This window comes from Muntiacus reevesi, chromosome 4 (assembly GCF_963930625.1).
Source record: "Muntiacus reevesi chromosome 4, mMunRee1.1, whole genome shotgun sequence".
NCBI lineage: Eukaryota > Metazoa > Chordata > Mammalia > Artiodactyla > Cervidae > Muntiacus > Muntiacus reevesi.
In genome coordinates, this window is record NC_089252.1 from 118,314,033 (window position 1) to 118,328,010 (window position 13,978).

General features: G+C 65.7%; 1 protein-coding gene across 1 annotated transcript; it reads left to right on the forward strand.

The window, feature by feature from the left end:
• The first annotated feature begins 602 nt into the window (after window positions 1–602).
• On the forward strand, window positions 603–13,166 carry KLF15 (KLF transcription factor 15). Its single transcript, XM_065934068.1, has 3 exons — window positions 603–773; window positions 4,458–5,516; window positions 12,098–13,166. The coding sequence occupies exons 2-3, from the start codon at window positions 4,471–4,473 to the stop codon at window positions 12,258–12,260; spliced, it is 1,209 nt and encodes a 402-aa protein (XP_065790140.1). The 5' UTR covers window positions 603–773; window positions 4,458–4,470; the 3' UTR covers window positions 12,261–13,166.
• Window positions 13,167–13,978: the final 812 nt, after the last annotated feature.

Sequence of the window (13,978 nt, forward strand, 5' to 3'; positions counted from 1 at the left end):
ATGTTGGCTGAGAACACGACAGGTTTGGGTAAACGGCGCGCAGGGTGTCACCCTCAGCGCACGTGTCTCCAGGGCTGGTCACTCAGCGTCCCGCGCCTCCTGTCCCCCGGGGGCTGCCGCGGACTCGAGTGAGTGCGTTGTCCCGAGCGGGCTGGCGGCTCACCGGACGCTCGCCCGCATCTCTCCAGCAACGTCCCGAACAAGTCCTGGCTTTGCCTGTAGGCCGCCCGGGGCTGCAGATGGGAGCGGGGTGGGGAGGGTCGGGCCGGGGCTGTTCGGCGGCGCCCAGCCCGCGTAGAACTCCTCGGAGCCCCAGGCCAGGCCCACGTTCGTTCTCACCTGGGCTAGAACCTCCGGAGCCGCCGCTACCAGGCCACTGCGACTGGAGGGGCGGGACGGGGGCGGGGCCTGGACCTGGGAGGGGCGGGGCCTGGGCGTGTGACGCGCGGCGCGGGCCAACGGGCGGGGCCTGGCCAGACAGGGGCGGGGGTAGGGGCGGGGGTAGGGGCGGGGCCGGGGCGCGTGACGCGCGGCGCGGGCCAATGGGGCGCGCGCCCGAGGCCGAGCCTCCTGCGAGCCTTCTCGGCGCCCGGCGCGTCACGTGAGCCCGGGGAGTGAGCGCCGAGAAGCGGCGGCGGCTGCGGGGGCTCGGCCGCAGCGACGCGGGCCGGGCGAGGCGAGTGAGTGCGGGACGCGCGGCCGCCGCCCCCAGCGCAGCCCGCGTGGGCCCGGAACCGCCGGGCCTGGCCGCCGGCCGGCCGCGCCGAGTTCAGGTAGGAGCGCGCGGCGAGGACGGTCGCGCCTGGACCGGGCCCGGCGAGGGCGCGGGGGGCCCTCTGCGCGCCGGGCTGGGCGCCCGCACGACTGTCCGGACTCCGCGCGAGTGTCGGGGGAGATGTCGGCGGAGCGGGACCCCCGGTGCAGGGCCGGGGCCGGGGCCGGGGCCTGGGGCGGGCGGGCGGGACGGCGATCCCCCGTGCCCACCGGCCCGGTCCCCGCGCCAGCCTCGGTGCCTGGCCCCGCGCGTCCGCGCGCGCTTTGCGGGCCGGCCGCCCATATGGCAGGCGCGGCGGGGCCTGCGGGCGGAGGGGTTACTGCCGGTCGCCGCGGCCGGCCCGGGGGAGGCGGCGCCCGGCTCCCCCCGCCCCTTCCCACGCGCGGCCCCACGCGAGCCGGAGCGTCGCGGGGTCCCCCGCCCGGCCCTCAGCGCGCCCCGCACGCGCAGTCACGCGGCAGGAACTCGCGCTCCCGCCCGCCACTCTGCGGGTCCCTTCGGGCCCTCCCTCCACCCCTACTGTTTGCCGGCCCAGGCCCCGGGGGTGACAGGTCCCCGGGTGCCTGAGGCCTTGGAGCCACTCCGCCGCCTCCAGGGACCCGGCGGACCGCGGGGAGCCCCGTCGCCCCACAGGTGCGAGGCCGCGGCCGCGGGACTCTTATTTTGAAGGGCGGCCCCCCCGCCGTGGTCTGCACGCTGACCCAATGGAAGGCCCTTGGCCGGCGCTAGGCTTGTTATCAATTACATGTTGTTCCTGCGGCCGCCGTGTCCCCGGGAGGATAAACAGCAGGCCCGGCCGGCCGGGCGGGGAGGGGCGGAGTCCGGCCACGGCCAGGGACGCTGGCCGGGACAGGGCGTCCCCCCTCCCTCCCCCCTTCCCCCCGCGGCCTGCGTCGGTGGCCGGGCCACGTGCTGCTGTGTTTCAGGGCCGGTCCCGGCGCCCCGCGGGTCCCGTGGGCTCTCAGTGCTCGCGTCCTCCCGGCCGAGGAGCCCTGCCCGAGGGCCCAGGCGGTCTGCTGCGGCCCCCACCCCCGGGTCTTTGCACTCCGTCCGCAAAGTTCGGCCAGGGTCCTGTTTCAGAGTCGGGGATAAACGTCCAAACGGCTTATATTCTGGTGGGGAGACCGAGAACGAAGTGTGTAAATACATAACTGCAGGAGCAACTGTTAGGAAGACTATGATGCAGGGTGGTATAGCAGAGGGTGGTGGGCAGGGAGGGAGGCCTCACAGGGAATGACTTCAGAGCTGCGGGATCTAAGTCAGGGGCTCCCTCCTAGACGGCTGGAAAGAGGGGTCCTTGGAGTGAAGCGCTGGGGCCCTGGCCTGGGACGGTGAGGCTGGTGAGCTTGTGCAGGTGGAGCAGTGGTTGGGGCAGACCGGCCTTCTTGGAGGAGACTGGGTCCATTCCTTTGGGAATCTCTTGAGTTCCTGCCTACCCTGTCCTGTTGTACTTATTTCCCCCTCTTATTTCTTTTATAGCATTTAATCTGTGGATATCTTAGTTTATGTCTCTAAAATTTAAGACCTCCTTTGAAAAGTATGTACCAACCACAGTACATCATCCCATTTAAAAATACTGACTGTAATTCCTCAATATTATGGAATCGTCAGGTAGTGATCACATTTCTGGGGAGAGTTTCAAGGGCAGGGACATGGCCCTGTCTGCCTTTTCTGCCTGGTTCCTGCCTAGTTCTAGGAAGACCGGAGTCCCCGGGTTCCTCAGCATGGCGGCAGAGGGGAGAAAGACCACGACCTCACCCTTGAGACTCACCCTGACGGCTGGTGCTGCCTGTCCGTCTCTGTAGCGAGTGCTCAGCGTGTGTAAGCTCATCGGTCTTACAAAAACCCAGGAACTAGGCACGGTTGTCAGGATCCCACCCAACACACGGCACACAGAGCATGCACCACCTGCCCAAGGTCACACAGCTGACAAGCTGCAGAGACAGCAGTTCAGTGTGGGCGATGGGGTGGAGGTTGGGGTCTCAGGCTGAGTGTGGGCTCTGTTCTTCACATTATCTGGCATTTTCATGCCTTCTCAGCACCTGATTCAGTGAATAGTGTATATTTTAAAACTCCCAGCTTTAAAATCCTTAGCTAAAAAGCCAAACGTTCTCCTGCAAACATTGCCCTGGATGCAAACTTGCATCTTGCCTAATTTTCCTGGGGCTCAGTGAAGCTTCCTGGCTGGGTCATCACACACGGAACAGGTGGGGTGACTGGGGTTTGGGGAAGCAAGAACTGGCCCCAGGTCACGACTGAGGATGGCCTGGCCCTGGGAGGTCCCGAGCGTTGGCTGGGCCTGCCGAATGTTGGGCAGTGCTGGGCCCGACCGAGTGCTAGAGACAGAGATGGGTGTAGTGGGAGCGGACGTGGTGCCTGGTGGCCAAGACTGTCTGCTTTAGCTGCAGATCGTTCCCCTTCCTCAACTCAGTAAACACCGGCTGTGGTCACTGGGTGGGGACAAAGGTCTGCAGAGGTGGCCCTGTCACAGCCACTGTTGACTCTTCTTGGACACCGACCCGCATGGCCTTTAGCCTGCCTCTGTCCTCTCTGCTGACATGCCCTGAGCCCCTCCTGGGCACCAGCAGCCTCACCAGGGGCTGGGAACACAACCAGACCCGACTGCCCAGCCTTCACCAGGGGGGCCCTGGTCTGGTAGGGAGGCAGCGTGAGCTGGGTAAGTGCTCCACGGGGTGCCAGCTGGGGGTCTCATCGCCCACCAGGCAGATGTGAGTCAAAGGCGGGAGTAGCTGAGCCCTGGGACCGGAGTGCGTCCTCCCTGAGTTGTTGTCGCAAAGCAGGGCCCTACTGCTGCTGAAGCCCCTTAAGGTGCCCAGTCCAGTGGGGGGTGCTTGGTGGAGGCCCGTCCCTAATTCACTGGAGAGGCAGCTGAGATGGGACGGGCCCAAGGACTGGGTGGTGGGTGGGCTGCCCCCTTTTAGGTGGTCAGACAGCCCTTGAGGGGGTCTTTACTTTATGCCTCAGAGTAGACTTGTCTGGTTGAAATACAAACTCCTCATTTATATTTGAGTCTCAGATGAAACAATTTTTTAGTATAAGCTTGCTGTATCCAATGTTTGGACATGCTTCTGTTAAAAGTTGTTCATTTTTTAAACTCAGTTTCAAGTTGAACCGGGTGGCCTATATTTTTATTTGCTCAATCTGGCAACCCTACCAAAGCTGCAGCAACAGGGGGTCAGAGGGCATGTGGCTGTCCTCCGCCTCCTCCCCCCCCCCCCCCACCGCCCCGCCACCCACCGCCGGCAGTTCTTCTGCAGGAACGGGACAGAGGTCAGTTATCCAGGGATGATGGTGACTCTGCTCAGCTGGATGGGGTTCCCACCTGGCCGTGTGGGGTGCAGAGTGCCCCCTCACACACCTACCCTCTCCCTCACACGCACTCACACTCAGACATGCATGTTCCTTTTCAGAATTGTTCTGAAAAATCTGTGTGAAGCCACAAGAGCCGGGTTGTGCAATGGGCTTGGAGAGCACTTTTGCAAACAGGTGGTGCAATTTCGGAAAACACGCTTGCAGCGTTCCCCCATCGGATGGATGGAGGCAGGATCCAGGCCTGGGGCGGCGGGAGGCTGTGGCTGGCCACGGCGTGGGGCCAGGAGCCTCCGAGGAGGGGGTTGACTGCGCTGCTTTCCTGACGGGGCCTTCTTGGTTTTCTCTGCAGCCGCCAGGCCAGCATGGTGGACCACTTGCTCCCAGTAGACGAGACCTTCTCGTCGCTGAAACGCCCTGTCGGTTTTCTGGGTGACGGGCGGGCGTACCACATGCTGCCCTCGCCCCTCTCCGAGGACGACAGCGATGCCTCCAGCCTCTGCTCCTGCGCCAGCCCCGACTCGCAAACCCTGTGCTCCTGCTACGTCGGTGGCCGGGGGCCCGAGGGCCAGGATGGTATCCTGGACTTCCTGCTATCCCAGGCCACCCTGGGCGGTGGCGTTGTGGCTCATGGCAGCCCCATGGCCTGGGGGGCCTGGCGGAAAACACCGGCCCCCGTGAAGGGGGAGCATTTCAGCTTCCCCGAGTTCCCGGTGGGCGACCCCGACGACGTCCCTCGGCCCTTCCAACCCACCCTGGAGGAGATCGAAGAGTTTCTGGAGGAGAACATGGAGCCAGCGGTGAAGCAGGCCCCAGAGGGCAGTGGCAAGGACAACGCCTGTGGCCAGCTCTCCACCGGGCCACACAGGGGCCACCTCCACCCTGGGGTGGGTGGCAGAGAGCGCTGCGCCTCACCGCTGGGGGCCGGTGCAGCTGGCAGCCAGGGCCCGGCTGGGGGCCCCGCCCCCGACACCCCAGTCCCACTGCTGCTGCAGATCCAACCGGTGCCTGTGAAGCAGGAGTCGGGCGCCGAGCCTGCCTCCCCGGGGCAGCCCCCCGAGGCTGTCAAGGTGGCGCAGCTGCTGGTCAGTATCCAGGGCCAGACCTTCACACTTGTGCCCCAGGTGCTGCCCTCATCCAGCCTCAGCTTGCCATCCAAGTTCGTGCGCATCGCCCCTGTGCCCATCGCAGCCAAGCCCCTTGGGTCAGGACCCCTGGGGCCCGGCTCCGCAGGCCTCCTCGTGGGCCAGAAGTTCCCCAAGAACCCGGCGGCCGAACTCATCAAAATGCACAGGTGCACTTTCCCCGGCTGCAGCAAGATGTACACCAAGAGCAGCCACCTGAAGGCCCACCTGCGCCGGCACACAGGCGAGAAGCCCTTCGCCTGCACCTGGCCGGGCTGTGGCTGGAGGTCAGTATGGCGGCGGCAGCCAGGCGCTGCACAGGGCCCACACGCCTCTGCTCCCGGGGTGTGTGGCCAAGACCGAGTCCGCGCTTGGATAAGGTTGATTAGGGCGGGGAGGGGGTGGGCAGGCCCAGAGGTCCCTGTGTGCCTCTGATTGCTGGCGTTCAGTCTCATGGTGACCAGGTGAGGCTGCGGCTGTGCCAGGGAGGGGCTGGGCCACGCAGAGGGCTCCCCTGGTGGTGCCGGTCCGCTGAGAGCCACGGGGGGCGGCTGCGCACCACGTGTCCCTGCGGTCCCGTGCTGCGCGCCCCCGCACCGTGCGCCCCCACAGCGCCCCAAGGGTAAGTACCACCTCTCACCCCCCTTCACTGCTGAGCATGTGGAGGCTCAGAGCTGCTCAGTAACGTGGCCCTTTGCTGATGGGGTCAAAACCAGGGGCCAGAAGCGGCCGCCTCCGCAGGCTGAAGGCCCAGCCGCTTGACAGCCGTCCTGGGGGAACTGGCGCTGTGCTGGAGATGCCAGAGAGGCCACGGGGCGCTCCGGGCTCGGGTGCCGAGCTAGAAGCGGGAGACTGCTCCCCGGATCTCGCTCCGTGCACGTGGGGGACCAGCTCTCAAAGCGGGGAGTGGCTCGCCCAGCGTCACCCAGCCCCTGGGCGGGCAGAGCGGGTGGGACCACAGTGGATCGCCCCCAGTCCCCCGGCAGGCCCGCCCTCTGGGGGGGAACTGTTCCTGAGGCTCTGGTGCAGGTCAGGGGCGATGTGCTCAGGACGCCCCCCTGCAGGAAGCTGGCTGGCCCAGGAGGTGCGTGTGCTCCTTGCACACTCAGTCCTGCCTAGTGTGGCTTCCGTGTGTGAGGGGGTGGGAGGCACACTTGGCTTTGTGCAGACCTGAACCTCACAAGGGGCACGTGTGCCACACACGATCGTGCGAGCTGCATGGTTGCCCCCCATGCGTGTGTGGGGGTGCACATGATACCCCGTGCTTCCGGATGGAACTGCTCCCGAGAGCAGGGGAGAACTGGCCCTGGGCCGGAGGTGCTGGCCTCAAGAGTCGTGGCAGGCCGAGGCTGGACGGATGGGAGCCCTGTGCCCAGCATCCCGGTTCGTGGAGCAGTGAGCTGGCTCGACAGCATCGGGCAGAATTGGCCGGTATGCTTCAGGGCAGGCTTGCCGGCCGGCGGGGAAGCTGGGGTCAGTAGACAGACCCGGGGCCCTGCGGAGGCCCAACCGCGGCAGGGGGCATCCTGACCCTGAGGGTGGGGCGGCTGGTGGCAGGGAGTGGACCCCAGCCCTGCACTGCCCACTGGCCAGTGCCCTCCCGTGGTCCCCTGGCCAAGCCTGTTTCCTTGTCTGTCAAGTGGAAGGCTTGCTTGTGGTCTCTGTCCCTCAGGGCCACGTGTGCAGGGATCATCCTGGTCGTGTGCTGCTCTCTGATGAGGACAGAGTGTGAGGAGGACCAGGGAGGGGTCAGCCCGCTTCCACTGGGCAGCACCCACGTTGCAGGCTGGCACCCGGAGACTCCTGGGCCAGTGCTGTCTTTTTGGTGGGGGTGGGGCTGTGGGCAGCCTCACAGTCCCGGGCACTGTCCACCCCCCAGAACTGAGGCTGGGAGGAAGGGCCTGGTCCTGGTCAAAGCCGCCTGCTTGGCCGCTTCCCCGGGAGAAGAGGACCTGTGTTCTGGGCTGTCCTGGAGGGCACATGGGACCGTCGGCCCAGGGCGTCAGGGAGGCAGGTCTCAGCCCCCAGCACAGTGGCCCTGGAGGAAGTGAGTTCCCCATGGGGGGAGGTATTTAACCCAGAGTGGGATTCATGGTGGGCATTCAGGTTTGCACTGCCTGAGCCCTTGGGTGGTCTTGCCCAGGATCCCGGAGTGGGGGAGGCATGGTGGGAGCTTGGCACCGTGAGGTCTCACGGAGCCCTGGGGAGCCATGTCTGCCATCAGCCAGGCGGGAGGCTTCTCCCCGGTCTGGTTCTGGCCCTCACGGGGTCACATGTGGGTCTTGCGAGGCAGAGGCCCTGCCAGGCAGGGAGCTGAGGGCGCCTGCCCTTGTGGGGGCCGTGTCTCACCGGTTAGTCTTCAGGGATCCTGAACTGCTGCTTATGTGGCCATGAGTTGACCTGTCCCGTCCACGTGGTCGTAACTGCCAGCTGAGTGACCGAGGGCCGTCCTTCCAGCACGTGGGTGGGAGGGTGGACTGACTTTGGGGCAGCTCCATCAGGACAGGGGAGAAGGTGACAGTGGCCAGCTCACCAGGCACTTACTGAGTGCCAGGCACTGTCCTGAGGGTCTTAGAGCTGGGCTGCCCTCTGCAAATCCCCACCCTGGCTTGCATGATTCCTTCCATGAGGGACTTATTACCTTTCCGCCCCCTCAGGTACACTTAGATTCCTATCCAGACGCCTCATTCTGGACCGCAGGCTCATGCGGCCTGCCTGCCAGCCTCCCTTGGGCAGTGTGGGCTGTCATGGCCCGCTGTGGCCTGTGTCTCCAGCATTCTTCTCTGGGGGAGGCTGTTGCTAGTCTTGCCATGACTCTGGCTCCATCATTCCCAAATCCCGGTCTCTTCGAGGCCTCCCAGCACCCCTGTGGTTTGTTGGCACCATCTCGTTTTACGTAGGGGGAAACTGAGGCCCAGAAAGACCCAGTCATCGCCTCGGCGACAAAGCGCACCCCGCCATGGTGAGGGCAGCATGCCTCTGCCACGTACAGCCCCAGGGCCGGGCTGGCCACCCCTCTCGCTGGGCAGTGCTCTCGTGTGCCAAGAGTCCTGTCTCTTCCCCGAGGTTGTCAGCGGCCAGGCATCAGCTCTGGGCCGGGAGGGAAGGGCTGAGGAGTGGGACAGTGAGACACAGCCCCAGGGTGCTGGGCAGGCGCCCACCCCACACTGAGCCTATGAGCAGGCGTCAGCCTGTCGTCCCACTTTGGTGGTTGTTCAGTCGCTCAGTCGTGTCTGACTCTTTGCGCCCCCATGGACTGCAGCACGCCAGGCTCCCCTGTCCATCACCAACTCCCGGAGCTTGCTCAGACTCGTGTCCATCGAGTTGATGATGCCATCCAACATCTCACCCTCTGCCGCGCCACTTTAGAGAAAGGAAACACGGCTGGAGCCGGCAGGCGGTTCTCACCATCACCCGGCTGAGAGGTGGCTGAGGCAGGGGCTGGCCCAGGCTCCCTGCCCACCCCACCCCACGTAGGCCCAGCCCGCCCTGCAGCAGCTCCTCCACACCTCCCGAGGGGGCGGGCTGCCCCCTGCACCACGCCTGCCCTCCCAGTGGGTGCTCTGCATCCCAGACTCTCCTTCCTGGTGGTCCTGGTGAAGAGCAGCTGCCTCTCTCCGTCCGGCGCCTGCCCTGTGTCCTGCTCACTGAGGGCCAGGGACGCTGTCCCCCAGGGTCATCCCTGGCCTGGGCAACCTCCCACCACTCCTTTCGATGTCTGATTGTGGACCCCGGAGTCCCTGCTCTTCCGCTTAGGGACGCGGCTCCGGAGGCCGGGATGAGGCTGGGGCCGGATGGGCCTGCTTGAGGCTGCGCGTGTAGGAGGCACTGTCGGCCTCTGCCTAGAAGTTTCCTGCTTCCCTCTTGGACACCAGCCTCCCTTGTTCTCTGCAGAGGGACGTCCTGTCCCCTCCGAGGAGAGTGCCCTCCTGCCTCCACCCCTGGGGCCGTGCCAGCTCCCCGTGTGGAGGGCTGGGTCTCCACGGTGGACAAGGAGGCCCTGGAGGTGGGGAGGCCAGGACAGGGCCGGGGGCTGCAGCAAGGCCCCCGAGCCCTGCCCGTGGTCGCAGCCCTGCGCTGTTCCACGCACAGCCTGGCGCCACGTTCCCACCGCCACCCTTGGCCTGGGTGCTCACAGCGACGGCTTTCTGACTGACCGAGGGCCCCCTGGACCTGTGCTTCCTCACAGCCCAGCCGTGGGGATCGTGGTCAATACTCACCAGGGTCCAGCTCACAGCCATGGGCCCCGCACCAGCTCTGCACCCTCAGTCCTGGCACCCGATTTGCCCTTCCCTGTGCCCAGGGAGCACCTCCGAGAGCTTGGCGACTTGCCAGGCAGTCCTGGCAGGAGGAGCAGGGCCTGCTGCCCGCAGAGGCTGAGTTGTAGCCACCCACCCTGTCCCATGTGGCTGTGGTTTGGGAGAAGGTGGCATGGGGGTGTGGGCTGGGGGGGTTGTCTGGGGGCTCAGGTCACAGGACCCTGAGGGGGGAGGGGCCGTGCAGATGGGGGCTATTCTCGGGGCTGCTGTCCCCACTCCGTGCCCCTCCCAGGCGCCTCCTGACAAGAGGCCGCTTGCCCTGTGTGCCCACTGTGGCCTCTGAGACAAGCCTCGGAAGGTGGACGAGAGCCCGAAGTCCCCACTGGAAGAGAGGACCCTGAGGCCCAGGACCGGCCTGCGTTCACTCAGGGCTGCACGGGCTTGCGCCGAGCCATCCGGCTTCCCCACTGCCCCGTCCTCATGTCCTCCTCGGGGCTGGTCTCGGCTCCCTGAGCGGGAGGGTGAGGCCAACCCTGTGCCGCTGGGGGAGGCGGGGGCTTGGGGCCGTCGCGGAGCCTCCTTGCCGCTGCCCTGGGGGCCCTGACTCCCGCCGGGGCGGGTGGTCCCGGGTTGGCCCCTGATGGCTGGAACCTTGGTGCTCCTTTCACCCACTTGAGCTGCAGGGGTGCGGGGCACCCGGCCCGCTCTGGGGGAGGCCAGGCTGCCTGCGGTCACCAGGGCGGGATCTTTGCTCTGGCCTTGGCCACTCTGTGGCCGCTGACCCTGGGTCAGGGCCTTGCATCTCTGCGCCTCGGTTTCCTCTCGTGGCAGATGGGCCAGGGTCTTATTTCCAAAGGTGTTGATGGCACCGTGCCCTGTGCCTGGGCACCAGGGCTGTGATGTGAGCACCAGCTTCCAAGCATAGGCGCCTGGCCGTGCTCTGGGCACCAGGGGAGTGAGGGTGTTGGCGCTTGTCCTCCGCGCCTCCGGGCTGAGGCCCCCGCTCAGCCTTCCCCATACAGCTGTGGGTCCCGGGCTTCCCCCGAGGGTCAGGCCCGGCTGGGCCTCCAACCCCCTCCTTGGCGGGGCGGGGATGGCTGATGCAGGCACCACCCCCTTCCTCTCAGACGTGGGTCCAGCAATGGGGTGCTGGGCCTGATGCTCCTGTGTGCGTGTGTTCACGTGGCTGAGCATGTGCACACATGCATGTGTGCGCTCCATGTTCAGTCGTATCCGACTCTCTGTGACTTGTGGGCTGTAGCATGCCAGGCTCCTCTGTCCATGGGGATTCTCCAGGCAGGAATACTGGAGTGGGTTGCTATGCCCTCCTTCTGGGGATCTTCCCGACCCAGAGATCGAACCCAGGCCCCCTGCAATTGCAGGCAGAGGCTTTAGTGTGGACTCTCTGTGTGAGTGCGCAGTGTGCACTGGGTGCTTGCCCGCCCCGGGGCTGGCGAGGGCTGCCTCTCTGACAGCTCTCCACCCTCCTGAGGTGCTCTCTCACTAACGCACAGACCAAGAACCCCAGGCACCAGGTGCTGGGCTGGCCGCGGGGCACTTGCCTTTTCTCATGGAGCTGACGGTCTAGTGGCTCAGACTGATGTTCATCAAAAACTTGGAAACTAAAGTTGCAGCAGTGGTAGAGGTCAGGAAGAAGTGACTAGTGCTTCTAGGCCCTAGCTATGGGTGGGATGCGATCCTGGAGGGTTTTCCTGAGGAGGTGACGTTTGCGCTGAGGGCTAAGGGATGAGTGGGAAGAGCCTTTCGGACAGAGGGGGTGGTATGGGCACACGTCCTCTGGCGAGAGGGGCTCAGGGCCGTCTGTGCAGGCAGAGCGCAAAGCACAACAGCGTGTGTGCGTAGGGTGGGGTCTCGCTGCCAGGACAGAGCTCTGGAGTCCCTGAGGTCGGCTGTGCCAAGAGCTGAGCCCTGTGGTCAGCTGGGGTCCGTGGCCACTGTTCCTGCAGCAGCCACTGGGGCTGCGACGGGAGGCAGCTGGGCTACCTTGGAGGCCTCTGAGCGCCTTGCGGGGCACGGAGTCATCTGGGGACCTCTCAGCTGCTGGGAAGGCAGCCAGGGTCCAGGAGTCGTGGGGTCACGTCTGAGGACCCCTCCTCTGCTGTGACAAAGGCCCGCCCCCTGCAGGCTGGGCGCGGCCTCCGCCCTAGCCTGTGCCCCGGTCGGGGGGCTGCCTGGAGGATGCTCCCAGGAGTCCCACACCCTGGTCTGAGGGGCTTGAGACACAGCTGCAGTTGGGGGGGCCTGTGGGGTCACCAGCTGTCCCCAGGCCGCAGCAGGGGACCGGCCCCTCGCGCCTGCCTGGAGGGGCGGCGGGGAGGGGCGGCGGGGAGGGGCGGGGCGGGCTCCGCGGGGCGGCGGGGGAGGGGCGGGGGAGGGGCGAGGCGGGCTGCGCGGGGCGGAGGGGCGGGGCGGGGCGGACTCCGCGGGGCGGCGAGGAGGGGCGGGGCGGGCTGCGCGGGGCGGGGCGGGCTGCGGGGGGCGGCGGGGAGGGGCGGGGCGGGCTCCGCGGGGCGGCGGGGAGGGGCGGGGAGGGGCGGGGCGGGCTCCGCGGGGCGCGGGGCGAGGCCGGTGACCGCCCTGTCCCACAGGTTCTCGCGCTCGGACGAGCTGTCGCGACACCGGCGCTCGCACTCGGGCGTGAAGCCCTACCAGTGCCCCGTGTGCGAGAAGAAGTTCGCGCGCAGCGACCACCTGTCCAAGCACGTCAAGGTGCACCGCTTCCCGCGCAGCGGCCGGCTGCAGCGGCCCTGACCCGCCCCGCCCGCGTCCGCTAGCGGCCGCCGCCTCCGCCGGCGCTCTGTGGCAATAAGTTATCAGCCCCGTTGGAGGGACGTGACGCCCATCCGGGCCGCCCGGAGCCCGGGGGTGCGGACTCAGCACCGCCACCTCCCCGGGGACCCGGAGGCGCCCACGCCGGCCGGAGGCAGCCCGCACGCCCCTCGCCTTTCGAGGCCCAGCCCCCCTCCCGCCGGGCTCCCCGCCTGGGCCGGGGCCAGCACTCGATTGCCGGGGAAGGAGAAGTGCGCAGTGTTGAAATGTCAGTTCCCGGAGGGAGCCTGCGGGGGAAAAGGAAGTAGGCCAGAAGTCCAGGCTGCACTGTGGCGCGGGCGTGGCTCCATCCCCGGCCTGACCACCAGAGGGCGCACGGGGCGGTGCAGGGGCGGGACCTGGCCGCCGGGTGGCTGTGGGCTGGGTGAAAAGCCCCCTCTCGGCAAGGTGGCAGTGCATGTGCTTGAGTTAAACATGCAGGACAGACGGACAGACGCAGGTCTGCCCCAGGCTGACGGTGCCGTGTGGCCCATCCCCTCGTCCTGTTTGCAGACAAATCCAGAAGGCACCTCGGGTCACCTTCAGGAGGAGAGGGCTGGTGTAGAAGAGCTATGTAGAGCCTCCCAAATCCTGATTTAGAAGTGCATTCCTTATTTTGTCTAGAAATTAATATCAAATGAACTAGTTTGTTTTGAGAGGTTTATTTCACATCCTATGAATGTATGTAAATAAAATGTACATAGGTGCATCGACATAAAATCTTTTAATAACATACCAACATTGTGTAAATTTGAAATAAAATCTATAAAGCTGGTGTACATATGTTACAATTATGTATATTTTCTTTGGTCCTTCATAAAAATATATTTGCCAATAAAAAGAAAAAGAACTTGATAACTCTGGCTTTGGCGTGCTATTTTCCTTGTCCCTGCCAGGAAATGGAGTGATTCTGGGGGCTGAATCTGCTTTGCCACATGTGGGGGACCCTGGTTTGCACCCCGAGGGACACAGGGGCTCCGTGGATGTCTGGCCCCTGGTCCACCAGTGCAGGGTCCCCGCACCGCCACCTCCGCACCCGAGGCTGGGTGTCTGCTCTTTCTGTGTCCTGAGGGCTGTCTGCTCCACAGACCCACGACCACCCGATTCCAGCTTCACTTGGGAGAGACCGCAGGTGGCCCCGGCCCACAGGGCCGCCACCCCGCTGAGCTCCTGTCCGAGGCCCTTGCTCGGCACTTCCTTCCTTGTGTGCAGTGCACTGAGCATCGATTATGCACCCACTGTATCCACCGGGAAGGGGGCAAACTGTTCTCCGGCCACAACTCCTTCCGGGAAATGGCACGTGATGGCCACGCAATTCTGAACGGATCAGGCGTCTTGACTGGGCGGAGGCAGTGCCTAGCGTGAGCTTTGCAGATAAGGCCTCGGGCCGGCACCAGCCTGCTTCTCTGCCCACGTGCCCTGGGACTGTCAGTGACAGTCGCAGGCCTGGAGCCGGAGGTGGGGCCCCGCGGGTCTGCAGGGGAGATGTGAGGGAGGCGTGTGTGTGTGCGCTGTGTCTCCTGCGGTGCAGGCCCTCATCCCCCGCCGACCTGGGAAACTCCTGCTGCAGCCATCTGTCTGTCCAATAGGGTTAGGGTTAGGGTTAGCACAGCGCAAGTGCAGAACGGACACCCCATCCCTCCTGGTCCTGGGGCGAGGAC

Bases quoted from the DNA above. Each gene is read 5' to 3' on its own strand.
- KLF15 (XM_065934068.1), top strand. From the start codon at position 4,471: ATGGTGGACCACTTGCTCCCAGTAGACGAGACCTTCTCGTCGCTGAAA. The intron at 5,517-12,097 runs GTCAGTATGGCG...CCTGTCCCACAG, and splicing joins TGGCCGGGCTGTGGCTGGAG to GTTCTCGCGCTCGGACGAGC.